General features: G+C 43.8%; 1 protein-coding gene across 8 annotated transcripts in view; it reads left to right on the top strand.

The window, feature by feature from the left end:
• Window positions 1-14,477, top strand: part of FRMD4A (FERM domain containing 4A) — a 354,026-nt gene that overhangs the window by 176,998 nt on the left and 162,551 nt on the right. Inside the window, exon 1 of one of the 8 annotated variants that reach the window (XM_031588446.2) lies at window positions 4,095-4,725. The exons of 6 other annotated variants lie outside the window; for them this stretch is intronic. In XM_031588446.2, the coding sequence (XP_031444306.1) occupies window positions 4,567-4,725 (159 nt within the window). In that variant the 5' untranslated portion in view covers window positions 4,095-4,566. Of the gene's footprint in view, window positions 1-4,094; window positions 4,726-14,477 lie in introns of those variants that run through there. One more of the 8 variants, XM_031588365.2, reaches the window with a different exon arrangement.

Here is a 14,477-nt window from a genome sequence, read left to right as displayed (position 1 = left end):
AACATTTACTCATACAAACAGATGATAAGACCTGGCAAAAAATGCAAGAAATAAAGGTGATGCTATCCAGACTTTTCACTCTGGTAAGCTCCCGCTGTTCTGCACCGACCTCACAGTGCAGAAACCCTCACAATACAGAAACCCTCCAGTGTCCCTCCTTGGGTGGCAGTGAGGCCACTGGCAGTGGGAAAGAGGGAGAATCCCAAATGGGCCAACATGAGAGATGAGTCTGCCTTGGCTCCCTGTGCTTTGTCACTTGACAGTGGGTCATCCTTTACTGTTCCTGTCTGGTCAGCGAAGAAAATGATGTGCTATTAAGGCACAAGGAGAAAAATGCAACTAGTTAAACATCTCAGAAAACCATTTCCAGCACAAGAAAGCATGAAGCTGGAACATGAAAGGGAACTTTACATATGAAGATCTAACAACATGAATCCTCTTAGCATTATAGAGAAATGAAGATCAAAAAGGATAATGGATTTGAAATAAGACTTAAAAGACCACATTGGCCTGGAGTTGCAGGGACCGTTGGGGCCATATGTTAAGCAGAAACAGGATGTTTCTGGTGTGTCTACAGCAAGCTCAAAGGAAAATGCCCTCCTTCCAGCATGTCTGTCTGTCAACACCCCCAAGTACATCCACACCCATTGGAAAGCTGTGAGTAGAGAGCACACTGGGGAGTAATGCTGAACTCCTTCTTCCAAGGCCAGAATATGTAATCTGCCTAAAGGAAAAACATGGACATGTCTCTTGAGCTCCTGGTGCAGGCAGCATCTACCTACATCAATACCAGGGTGGCTTTCAAGGAACCACAGTGAGAAGGAACACACTGCTGGGGCTGGGTTGGGAAGCCCACCCTCAGCCTTCAGTGACAGCCCCACGATGCAACACAGCAGCCCAGGGTGGTTCTACTCATTTTTTTTATCTTACTTTTCATGGAAAGTAAGGAGCTATTTTTACACCCCAGTAACAGCCTTTGGACTGTCAGTAAAACGTGGGAGGTTTCGTAGTAGCTGTTTTGCCTGATGTTTTCTCAGAGATAGCAGGAAATAGTGCATAATTAGAAAGGCTGTGTTGGAAAGACCTGCAAATATCTACAGATCTATGGAGAGTGCAAGTATACTCCATGTAGAGTACAAATGGCTTTTTTTTTTTTCATTATTGAGCCCAGCAAAGGTGAAACTAAATGTGGTTTATAGAAATGTAAGATGATCTTACAGGCCTCAAAGTGTAGACCTGCAGAAGAGCCAAGTTCATTTGATTTTCTCTCTCTTCTATCATTCTCCATGGAAAAGACTTCAGGGCTATTTGGATACAGAAGTGCACCTTTAATGGTGTGTTCCTGGAAAAGAATTTCATCAGAAACCTACCTTATTTTGCTGAATTCACATTAAGACAGTTTGCAACCAGGACTAATTTCATAGATTCATTGAATCATAGAATGGCTTAGGTTGGAAGGACTAATATCCCAGGACTAATTTTCCCCTTGGCTTCTGGCACGCCTAGAGATGCTGGGGTCTGCAGGGAACAGATCTGTGCGTGAGGAACTTCCACGGCTGCAATTCCCCCAGTGCTCAGCTGGATTTATTCAGGCAACTTTTACCCCCTCAAAAATAGCGTGTTTCTAATCAACAGGAAAACCTTGCAGGAAACCAAACAATCTGCTCTAATCATGGAGGTAAATCTACACATTCAGATGCCCACTGGGCCTCCTATAGACTCAAGTGACTGCAAAGGATCCTGCTCCAGCCTATCAGTTAAATAAATATGTAGCGAAAGCGTTTTCTGAAAGTCTGATTATGTCATCAGCAGAGTGAAAAGGCTTCTTCAGAGCTGCCCTCATCTGTTGAGTAATTACTGAGTTGGGACAGGGGCCAAAAGGCTCCTTTTGAACACACAGAAAGACTGGATGCACATGTAGAGCAGCTAAATTTAAACCTGTGGCATATCCTCCATTTCCCCTCCTCTCCCCCTTGCAGAATACCAAGGGGGTTACATCACATCCCAGAGCAAGTCGTTGTGATGCTTTCTTCCCCCCTGTATTCCTTTATCAGATGCATTTCTTTCTTGTGCTCCCAGGCAGAGATCTTATCCAGATCTTAGCCTGGAGCAAATACTGTATAGTCAAGTTGTATTAAAGAAATATCTCTCTTCCAAATGAGGTTGTATACTCCCTGGTCCCTTATGGAGGCTGTGTGTTATTTAGTTATTTAGGAAGGCAAAGAAATCATCAAGAGATGATGATGATGATGGGGCTGTTCGGACTGGAAGAGAGAAGGCTCTGGGGAGACCTAGGAGCAGCCTTTCAGTATCTAAGGGTGGGCTATAAGAAAGAAGGGGACAGACTCTTTAGCAGGATCTTTTGTGATAGCACAAGGAGAAATTATTCCAAACTAGAAGAGGGGAGATTTGGACTGGATATACTAAAAAAAGTTCTTGTGAATAAGGACAGTGAAGAGCTAGAACAGGTTGCTCAGAAAGGTGGTGGATGCTTCATCCCTGGAGACACACAAGGTCAGGCTGGACAGATTCTGAGTAACCTGATGTAACTGTAGGTGTCCCTGTTCAATGCAAGGAAATTTGACTAGTTTCTTTTGGGAGTCCCTTCCAACTCAAAGGAGTCCATGAACCTGGGAGAGAGGGAAAGCGAAGGCTGAACGCTAAGAAAACAGGTACATGGGATCCGAGAAAATGTCACCTTGCAAAATAAATAGTATCTAACAAGGTTGAAAAAAAAAAATTATTATTTTTATGATGCCACTCTAAAAATGCTGTCCTGAAAAAGCAATCAGGCTGAGAATATGAATTTTGCAGCTGTGTCTTCCTGGCTCTTCACTTCCCTGTCAATGAGCTGATGAACATCCTCATTTTGTAGTTGTCATGCACCCCTTGCTTTGTATCCTCCAGTCCTCAAAGATCAAACCATGGTTGGGGAAAAGTTGGGACCCACCTACTGCAACACAAACAGCAAAGAATACCCTTGTTCCTTATCGATACATGGAGCTCAATCAGAGAAACCATAGTGGTTTTTAGGAAAGGGTGGTTCCTCAGCTCTGCTACATGATAAATCACCATCTGATGTTTTAGAGGCTCACTGCTTGCATGCCCCCTGTGATTTCAACACAGTGTGAGGCTTTCCTAAACTTCTAAACACTGCTTCCATGTAGGCACTCCCCAGTTGACTCCCATCTGCTCCCTGTATATCCTGCTGCATTTTCCTGCACATTCCTATGAAGGGAGAGTGAAATGAGTGAAAAATAAACATGCAGCTGTCTCTGAGGTTGCTGGTTTGCATTGTGGCTTTGGTAAAAATACTCCTGCCTTAGTTTCCCCACCTGGTCCCTCACCATATTCAGGAGAAGCAGAAGGAGCATAGAAGAAGGAGAATTTAGCTGGAAAAAGGGTTGTAATTTAATCACACGTATTTTGTGATGATTTACTTGCACTGCAAAACCTGTGTGTTGATAAACTATTTTCAGCCTCATCTGATCAGTTCACCACTTCATAGGTGTCAGCAGCACTGAAGTGTTCACCCAGACAGGCTGCTCTGTGCTCCTACAAGGGAGCAAGCATGGAACTGGTCTCTTCTCATCTCCTCTATTAGGTAGGGATGGCAGATGTGGCTCTTCGCATTCATAGACTTTGGTGTCCAGCTCAGAGAGAACTGAAAGACATTCTGCTATTCTTGTTCATATGAGACCCCTCCTTACTAATGCAAACTCAACAGTGATTAAAAATACACCCACTAGCTGATTTTAAATGGATATTGTTTAATCCATGCAACTTTCCAAGATACCGTTTATTGGATAAATTGGGTGCTTTGTAAAGGGTTGCCTAAGTCTCATATAAAGAACTCATACAAATGAGTTAAAAATGCTCCAGAAGAGACAGTTGGGTGGAAAAAAGACCAGAATATATCCGTGCAGTGGTTAGTCAACAAGCAAAAGAAAAGGATGAAATGTTGCATGTGATGAAACGTTCTTCTCCGCTGTTATTTGGGAGTGGTTGAAAGAGTTAAGCCCAATACTGGAATGTCTTGGGAATGTTGGCAGAGGGAGAGCAAGCAGTTTTTTTCCTCCCTCTGGATGGAGTCCCAGGACTGAGCTTTCGAACTGATGACTTTGGATTCGAGTTTGCTTCTTGGTTCTGCAGCAGAAAGCTGGGAAGTGATGCCGTGGAACCAAGAAGCCCTCTGCAAGGGAAATGCAACTGCCTTCCAAAGTCAGGAGAGGTGTTTTTATCTCCTCCCTGCTCACCCCTGGGTGCAGCAGAATTCGCCTTGAGAAGATACACACAGGGAGAAACCACATCCTGAAGGGTGTGCACGAAGAGAGAAAGGCACATCCCTAAACAATTTATTTTGACCGCTGGTTTTTTGTTGTTGGATTTGGTTTGGTGGTTTTGTTTTGGAGCGTTTTTTAGCGTTGGCCTTTTTTTTTTTTTTTTTTTTCTTTTTCTTCTTTTTTCTTTGGTGGCAATTGCAGTGACTCTTTAACCTTGCAGTTGATAAGGGATTAGCCGATCTCCTCCAAACAGGGAGCCCGGCGTTTATTGCAGGGAGCTGGCATGGCTGCTGTGCTCTTTGGCTTTGAGGATCTGCTCTACAGCTGGGACAGCCTGGTGTGGAGCCTGACGTCCCGGGCTCTGAGGACTTGCCGCTTCGGGAATCTGAGGGTCCTGCAGCTCATGCTGAAGCCATGGTGCATTTCCAGAGCCGTTTATCAGGTAGGGTTTTAAAACACCAGGCCAGACCTTCAAACCTGAGTTCTGCAGAGGGGAATCTCCTGGGGAGCTGCACAGGGTCCCATCCTGCCCCCAGCACTGCAGGTAGTGGGGCGGAGGAGACACATGAGGGGAAATGAGAGTTGGAGAATGATGGTGGGGTTTCCTGAGGTGGAGAGGAAAATGTGAATTAAGGGTCACTCTGTTTATCTTCCATACTTGTGAAGCTTTATGTTTGCATGTACGGCCATCCTTAGCTGTGCTGCATCCTTGAGCTGCCTCTGATGGCAAGAAAGTAATTTATAACCCGTTTGAAGGAAAGGACACCTAGAGACATGTAATCTGCTGGTGGAAAATGGGCAAACACAATTGGTTCTAAATGCAGAGGCACTGGTTATCCCTATGTGACTTATGCAATGCCTTCAGTCAGCAAAGTCTGAGGCATTTGATTGCCTAAACTTTTTGTTTTACCCAGTAAATGTGTTACGTGGCACAAGCTGCCTTTCCCACTGCTGCTCTGAATGATGGACGTGGAGGTCTGGGGTTTGTTCAGCTGGCTGCTCTGTAGAACCAAACAGCTGTGATAAACTGTGCTTGTTTCTGTAACTGGCTAAACTGGGTTAAATCCTTTGAATAATCATCACAGAGAAGGTGTTAGAACTGGATGCCTAGCTGCATAGCAACTCTTATTTCAGTCCCTAGGTGAGCCCAGGTTGAAATTTTGCTTTAAGCCAACCAGTGTTCAGCTCATCTGCTTTTCTAATCAGCCTCAGACAACTGGGGCTAGACGTGTATTCTGCTTCAGGGACAAACCCATTACAATATTTATCAGCTTCACTGGTTTGGCTAATGCAGGATGTTGGATTGACTGATCAGTGTTTGCGTTTGGAAAAGGCATTTTCTGCTACTCCCATTTGCTTGATATTTTGCTTTTCCTGTGCTTTGGAAGTCTCCATGCATAAAGCCAAGTTACACAGAAAAGGACAGATTAAAAGCCTGGAGAAACTGTGTGTGTTGCACAGAGGGAGAGCAGGGGATGGCTCATAGCAATTTCAACAAACTTTGAACCAGCTTCAGAACACACTTCGGTTACTGCAGACTTCAAGAATAGATTTTATGGCCATCTTTGGAGTTCAGCAGGCATGGGCAGTGTGTTTATTTTAGGTATTAATTTGTCCCAAAAGATGTCTGCTGCCAACAGCATTAACTCTTTACCCAGATGTACCTTCTGTGCCAGTGGTCACCCTGGTGGCCCTGGGCACAACTTGAAACTGACATGGGATGTATCAAATGATGGCTTCACGAGAACTGGGATGGGCGCAGGAAAGGGGAAGGAAGAGAGCTCAGTGTTGAATACCCTTTTATTTCTATCCATGTAAAATCATGCTCAAAAACTAAAAAGTAGCCACAAGATTCATCCAAACTCGGACTATGAATCACCTATCCCACTCTGAACACAGGCATTTGGAGATGCTGCTGCCCATAGAAGTGTGATAACTATCCTGGGGTAAGGGCTGTCACCTGATGGGGTCAATGAGCAACAAGGAGTAATGTCTCCTCAAGTTGTCAGGGGAGGTTCATGTTGGATATTAGGACAAAATTCTTCTCCAAAAGAGTAGTCAAGAATTGGAACAGGCTGCCCAGGGAGGTGGTGGGCTCACTGTCCCTAAAGGTGTTCAAGAAAAGAGCACATGTGGCACTGAGGACCACAGTTAGTGGGCATGGTGAGGGTAGACTGATGGTTGGACTAGATGGTCCCAGAAGTCTTTCCAACCTCAATGATTCTATGAATCTCTGATTCTATGATTCCATGATTCTATGATTCTATGAGTGCACTCTTTCCATTACAATGTGCACATGCCTTCAACTGTCCCCCATGGCATTATGTCACATTCATGGCATGTTAACCCCCTTCCTCAGAGCCACCAGGAGAATAGGACTTGCAAATGTGCTTCTCACACATATAGGAGCATCAATGCAGGCTGACACTCAGAGGGCACGGTGGACAAAAACCTGCTTGAATAGCTTCCCAACTCCCATTGCAGTGAACATCTGCAGAAGCTCATTAAAACCATGTCACCCTATTTGTCAATGCCAGTGAACTCCCATCTCCTCAGAGAGGGCCAGAAATGGTGGGTCTGGTAGCAGGAAAGCACTGCTGGATAGAGGTTTGCTTGTGAACAGCATCTCACAGCCCATCTCCACAGAAAGCCAGAAGTAATAGTATTAGTAGCAGCAAACGCTTGTATGTTAATCCTAACATATCCTCTAGTAGCCAGCATCCTCCAGTTTAAATGCTGACAGTATTTTAGTTGAATACTGCCTGGACAGAGCATGACAGTTTAATAACTTCCTACCCGGAGACAGAGAGTTCTTACACTGTTTATTGTTTAGATGAGCAAATAATCTCTCAACTGTGCTATTCCTGTCACTGTGATATTTTAATCCCTGCTGCTACTGCATCTTGAGAGCAGAACATAGATCTGCTGTTAGGACCTCTTCCAGAACTAAAGTATCCCTAGAAAGAAACATTAATATTGTAAAATTAAGAAAAGTGATCGCATATGCAAAAAAAAATATGTATATATTGCCATCTTCTATGCTTTTTAATCACCTCACAGTGCTTCTGTGCTTCCAGAGTCACTTACTTAGAATGGTTTTTTGGGTTGGAAAGGACCTTAAAGATGTGGACAGGCAACAGGGAAAAGTGTGTGACTTCATGTGGATCTGAGCATTGGGACCAGCATGGGTCTGCAGTGCTGGGGGCTGAGCAGGATGTGGGGCAGCATCTGGCTCCTGATGGCTTCCTCAGTGTCTTTCTTTTACTGATAGAGATCTGCACATATCTGTGTCAGAGACCATCCATACATAACTTTTATCTCCTGCACCTTCACGAGACCTGGATTTACTACATGGGCTCTCTAGAATAATTCTGTGCACCCACAAAAGGAGTGGGATTTCCCATCTCAAATGATACTAGAAAACTCAGGTGCTCAAGTTCATCCTAACAAAACATCTATCATTCTGAAAGAGAGAAAACCCAGATGTCTCATAGTCGCTGCCCATCCCACGCTTAGATGCTCGTACCACGCTTCAAGCAACATCCACATTTCCATGCCTTGGTTTGACCCGTCCAGACCATGATGAAGAGCTTGTACGTGCAGCAGGCATACCTAGTTTAGAAACATTAGAAATGGGAAAGATAAAAAATTTTTCTTTCCCCTTGCATCTCTTTGCAAATATTTGAAGATCTTGGAGAGTTTCATGGCAGCACAGGGAGATGGCAGTGCAGAATGCATACAGGTATGTGCACTGCACTAAAGAGAACTGCAGTTATCCTTTGCACTGCCAAACAGGATCATGACTCTTGGGATTTCTGCAGAGTTGAGGAAATTTTGGTATCCTTTCTCTAGACTGTGTCCCCGACCACACAAACCATGAATATCCATGGGGTTGTTAATCTTTATCTGCAAATTACATGGAAACAAAGTCAGTACTGTATGGAGAGCATGGTCCAGATGTACTACTAATGCAGCAGACAAAAGGTTTTTGAGGGGGAAAAAAAAAAAAAAGAGCTCCAAGCTTCTACATAATCACTGTAACTTCCTTTGCTCTGACAGGTGAGACTTTGTTTTCCTGGCTCTTGGGAAATCAGTGGAGATGCATTAGCAGAGGTGGATGGAATAGTAATTCTGGGGTGATGTTGGGCATGCTGATCAGGACTCCATCCTCTCTACCTGAGATTTTAGCCTTCAAATCCAAGCTGACGTGGCAATCAGAAATCTGGAGTTGCTCAAGCTGTGAACAGTAGTTACAAGAAAGATGGAAACAATCAAAAATTCTTCCTTCGTTCTTGGTCTCCAGACTGGATTTGACTTTCAGAGATGCTGAGTAAATCCATCTCTCATTGTCTTTAAGTGATGCTGTAGTACTCAAGACACCTGAGAACTAGAAGCCCCAACGCAAAGCACCATCAGTGTATCAGACTGCATTTCTCTTCCCTGCAAGTAAATCCTTCTGCAAGTCTTTTGCATTCCCAGGGATGCATTTGTTTACTCTGTCTGAGCAAATACCTTGCCTCTTGAAAGTCCATTCTGTTTCCTTTGAGCTAATTTTCACCATATGTCAGTTGCAATGAATGCTTGCTGTACTTTAATTTTGTGATCTGCCACGTGGCTTTCAGGCTGCATGATTGTAACCCATTTAAGAAAGGAGATTAGCAAAGAATAAACTTCCAGTCAAAGCTTTCAGACTGTCAGTTGTGAGAGAAGTCTCTGAGCTGTTGGCTATATTTTTACCAGTGCCCAGAAGATGTTTGACTGCTCTGACCTACTAAAAATTGCCCTGTGAACTCACACAGTGGAAATTCTGTGTAAATACTCCATTTTCAGGAACTGCTGGGGGAGGGCTGGTTTGTTGCTTGGTAGGCAGTCTGTACTATATTTTAACATCCTGAAGATATTTCACTATTTATTTAATCTCCAAATCCATCAACAAATGTTTTAGTTTACTGACTATGCCTGTGCAGTGTCAGAAAACATTAGGCAGAGCAGGACCCACATCTTCAGTAAAAATGTGTTTATGTGACTTTGTGCTTTAAATCCCACAAAGCCTCTCCCACCAAGTCCCAGGCAGACCTGGGATGCAGAGCAGTCTCTGAAGGACTTGCAATACCAAACCTCACATCCTTTAATTCCTTACACACTGCAAACAGCTGTACTGTGCATTTTTATACACTGCATTTTTTCATAGAATGGCTTAGATTGCAAGGGACCTTAAAGATCATCAAGCTTCAACCACATTGCAAAGGCAGTTAAGTAACTTCATGTCCATTATACTGCTGTAGAATCTGAAAAGTGGCCAAAATTACTCATTTGGGGTTGTAGACACACATAGAATTGCCTCCAATACCTCACTGCTCCCCATACAGGTAATGGGATTAAGAGGGGATATGAACTGTAGCATTCAGGGGTTGAATGAAGATGATAAGAGAGTGAAACTGTTTTTGCCATATTGGCAGGAGGATAAAGGGTCAAAATGGGATGGAGAATGCTCTGCAGGAACAAAAGGAGCAAATGAAGCTGTTTTTGCGTTGTTTTAGCACTCTGCTCCTCTTGGACCAGCAATGAAAGATATCAAAGCCAAGAAGCCAGTTTTCTGTTTCTTCTTTCCTTGCTCCACCAGTGGAGGAGGCCCACGTTGTGACTACCTTCTCACCCAGATGCAATCAAGCATATGAATGTCCAAGCCCATACTCCTTGTGCCTGGGGTTCAGCTATTTCATTATTTATTTGCCTGCCTGCTCCACAATTTTATTTTCCCTTGGGAAATACCCATCTCTGGTGTGGAAGGAAACTATGCAGTGCCCAGTGCTGGCCACCAGGTGCTCATGAGTTTGCAGCCTGTTGGCTCACGACCTGGGCTGAAGAGCTTTGAGGCTTCACCATTTAAGTGGAGAATTGCTAGTACACCATTGGGTAGTACATTAATAAAGAGATAGGCTGTTATCTAACAGTGGACTCTGGGACGTCCCTAGGTTTGGGGAGATGCTGAAAGCTTGAGAAAAGCTCACTGAGAGGTCTTGACTTGAAAAGGAGCAAAATAACTCTTAGGACAGTGTCCCTCCATTTGTGGAGAGCTATAGTAGACCTGTAGGGAGCACTGAATAACTCCGTTTGCTTTGGTATCTTTCTGAAGTTGAAAAGGCAAGCACACTTGAGCCTTCTGGTGAGCAGCTAGCTATGGGAAGATGTTGCATTTCAACACAAAACCCTTCTGTCCTTTCTCTGGGATCTGACAACTTCCCATGTCCTATCAAGAATGTGATGTTTCCTCTCATATGGGAAACGTCTGTGAAAATGAGTTGTTTCAGTGTCATTTTCATCCAGCTCTCCTTGAGGACTTCTTACTGTCTGTGTGTAAGCAGGAGCAAAAGTGACATTTTGCACACCTGCTATGCTGCTGTAAATGGCAGTGCAAATCAATGTTTGGCAATAGGTAGGAAGGGAGGGGCTGAAATGTTAAACACATCATTTCAGATTGGTAAAACTTCCAGGTTTTGATTTATAGCTTCATCACCAAGTAGATTAATGTGGAATTCATACACAACCAGCTCTTTGCTTTCCTTTCAGGCCTGACATATTAGCATTTCCCATTAATCTAGTCAGCTCCAAGCATGATGAAAGCTGAGGAAATAGAGGATTAGGTGTATGAGAGCGTTAGGTGGGCAGGAGGAAAGAGCCAGCAAAATTCACAGCTAGATAGTGAAAACCATATGCAGGTCTCAGCTTGTAGCTGAGGCTTTTAGGAGCAAATCTTCTGAAGCCAGCATACCCAAATGCTTCCTCCTCTTGTTCTGAGCAGAGGGTTTTTCAGTAGGGTAGTTTTAGTGGAAGGTGGGTGTGAATTTTTCCCCTTTATTTTACTGATACAGTCCACGGGCTCCAGAGTTGCCTTTGAGAGGTCTCAAACTTTATTGCTACATATTTAAGCATTTACGAGTCTTGAACTTCTTCCCTTAAAATAAAACATCAGCAACCAACAGTAATCGCAAAGGAAAAAAAAGAAAAAAAGAAAAAAAAGGAAGAAAAATACCTCTGCCCAAGAGCCCCAGAGCTGCAGAAAGGGCTAATGAGACTCACATGTTTCTGAGAGCTGCTGAGAGCTTTTGGCTCGTGGAGTTTCTCACCCCATTTTTGTTACAGTCAGAAGCAAAGGAGGTTAGACGGGCAGAGGAAGGGAGCTAAAATGCAAATATTAAAAATTCACTTTTGCCAGGAAGCATATAAGAAAAGAGAAGAAAGGAAAAGAAAGGAAAAGAAAAGAAAGGAAAGGAGAAGAAAGGAAAAGAGAAGAAAGGAAAAAAGAGAGAAGAGAAGAGAAGAGAAGAGAAGAGAAGAGAAGAGAAGAGAAGAGAAGAGAAGAGAAGAGAAGAGAAGAGAAGAGAAGAGAAGAGAAGAGAAGAGAAGAGAAGAGAAGAGAAGAGAAGAGAAGAGAAGAGAAGAGAAGAGAAGAGAAGAGAAGAGAAGAGAAGAAGAAAAAAAATCAGCCAGTGGGGGAAACTGAAGCTCTTTCTACTTAAGGTGTGTATGGAGAAAGCAAGCACAAGAAATGTTCAGCAGGTTGCCATCCCAGATATTTTTACACTGCACTAAAAAATACCTTCAGCATCTGATGCAGCTTTCTCCTGCCCTTGTAGATCTGGCAAGGACTGAGGCAGTCTGGCAGGATCCCTGGCACTGCCACCAGCCCCACTGTGTGCTGCACAGGAGCCCCATGGAGCCCGTTGCTGTCCTTGGAGAGGAGGTCAAAATGTTAACGCCATAAAGCATCCAATTAGTCATGAGTGCTAATGACCCCTAAGCACATCAAATCAGCCTGTTCAGATCCAGTCTCCATCCCACACTGCGTTATGCAAAGGAGTGATAACAATCCAGTCCAGGAACAGGACACCAGGGGTTTGCTGGGCAGTGGTTGAATCTGAGTCATTGAATCTCCTTGGGGTTGCTGTGAGAGGAGAGTGAGTGGTCAAGTCTCATGACTGAGGTTTTTCACTCAAGAAATAGCAGTCTCTTAAATTAGGAGTACTTGGCTTTGGTTTGCTTGCTCCTACACAGATTTTTCCAACCTGCCTCTCTGAAAGAAACATTCAATCTGCAGCACTGCTCTGTTCTTGAGAGGGGAGCCTCACTGCTTCTGGTTATGAACATGGGCATAGTCTTTCATGGTGCTAATTCTAGCCTACTAATATATGGTTTAAGATCATCAACAAAACACCAGCTCAGCTGCAGACACAAGTGATATGAATTATTTCCATGTAGGGATGGTTTTGAATCTAACCCAAAGTTCAGATGGGTATCCCTGTCCTTGCCTTTGCTTTTTGCTGCAAGAGATGAAGACTCTGCTCTCCACAAAGAGTACAAACCCACCCAAACTGAGAGGAATATTAGGAAAATATTCTGAATATTATGAAAAATATCTGCTCTAAAAGAGCATTCAGGCATTGGCACACAAGGGCACTGAAGGACATGGTTGGTGGGCTTGGTGGTGATGGGTTTATGTTTGGGCTAAATGATCTTAGTTGCCTTTTCCAACCTTAATGATTCTATGATTCTCTGATCCCCAGAGAGGATCCCCTGGTTATAAGAGGGACCACCAAGGCAAGAGGAATATTGGGTTTGCAGAAGTCAGGTCTGAACTGCACTTTCTAAGGCTTAACAGTTTTCTGCTCAGTATTTTGAAATGTGAGGTGGGATGCATCTCATGGTTTTTAGTTATCAAAAATTGGGTATTTCAGCTGAGTTATTCATGCTGCCTCCTTCCCGTTGGGTAGATGATACAAGTCACTCTCTGGTGATGCCTACCCTTTTGTGCCAAAATCAGAACCCTAAACCCAAATAGATTGCCAAAACACCCACTGTTCTTTGAAGTGCATTTCTATCATGTGATTCTGAATAAATGTTTGTCATTCAAGGTTCTGTTCCTAAAGTGACAAATGCCAGAAGCCCCAAGGAAGGCTTGCAGCTCAGCAGCCTTGCATCTAAAGTCATTTGATATAAGTAAAGGGACAGGCCCACAGGAAGCACTTTTGGTTGCCTTCCCAAGTGACATATTTATGAACAATTTGCTCCTCTGAAGTAAAAGAAAACAGTGAAGAGTTTGCCTGAAGAAATTGTGTTTGCTGTGTTTCTCCTCCAAACAAAGAAATCCCTCCTGAACACAGGAGTCAGGGCAGCCCCAGAACAGGTCCACTTCCATCAGGTTCTTGTGTGCTTCTTCTTTTGTGCAAATTAAAATGATCACAGGGAAAATCTGCCTTTTCCTTCTCATTGCAAAATGGCTCTTCATGGCTCTGTGCAATGGGTGCCATTTCTTTAGGACGTTCCCAGGGACCAAAGGTGGAACTGGACTGTGCTGCTCATGCCATCCCATCCTCTTGCAGCAACTGTTCACATTCAGCCAACAGCATCAGCTGTTTGGAGAAAAGCAGTCACTCTACAGCATGGCACTCTGGGGAAAAACAACCCCAAATGAAGGATTTAAAGATGACTCTTGTGATAGCAAGCAAAAAAAAAAAAAAAAAAAGAACAGAGCAAGGACTTGTAATCCCACTGCAGCATCAATGCCATAATGCATTGTGAAGTCAGGATTTGTCTCCTCCTTTCCCTTTCCTCACTCTCTCCACTCCCCCCTATCAACTTGGGCCAAGGAGGATGTTAACCACAAGTGGTTTCAGCAACCCTTTTGCCGGCATCTGCACATGAATTATTTCTGTAGTTTAAATCTAAAGAGTCATTTCTAGTGTCCATTCATTCTGATTAAACTCTGATGTTTTTTAATTAAATCTACAATGCACTGTGAGTGTTCACGTGGGCTCACAGCAGAGGAGGGCTGTCGTTTTCCTAAATTGGAAGCTTATGGAACCAAGCTGGAGGGAAACAATCACAGGATTTCAAACCCTGACTTTTTTCCTCCTTCCTCTTTCAGTCTGGGAGGTATTATTTTAACTATGTGAGTCCACTGAGGACTCCAAACCAACTGACAAAGTGTACTCTTCTCCCCCACTCCCAGAGAAGACCTTCACAAGACAGCCGGCGCTAAGTCTCAAATGCAGAAAGTTATCCAAGGTCAAATTCCTCTGCTTTGCAAACTTCCATCTGCCACCCCAATGGGACTTAGCATCCATCCGGCACCTGGTGGGAGTCACACGAGGTCTGCAGCATTGCACAACCTGCAGGCACCGCTGGGTGCGAAAG

Source organism: Phasianus colchicus, chromosome 1 (genome assembly GCF_987193195.1).
Source record: "Phasianus colchicus chromosome 1, bPhaCol1.hap1.1, whole genome shotgun sequence".
NCBI lineage: Eukaryota > Metazoa > Chordata > Aves > Galliformes > Phasianidae > Phasianus > Phasianus colchicus.
This window is presented reverse-complemented; position numbering and strand designations above follow the sequence as displayed.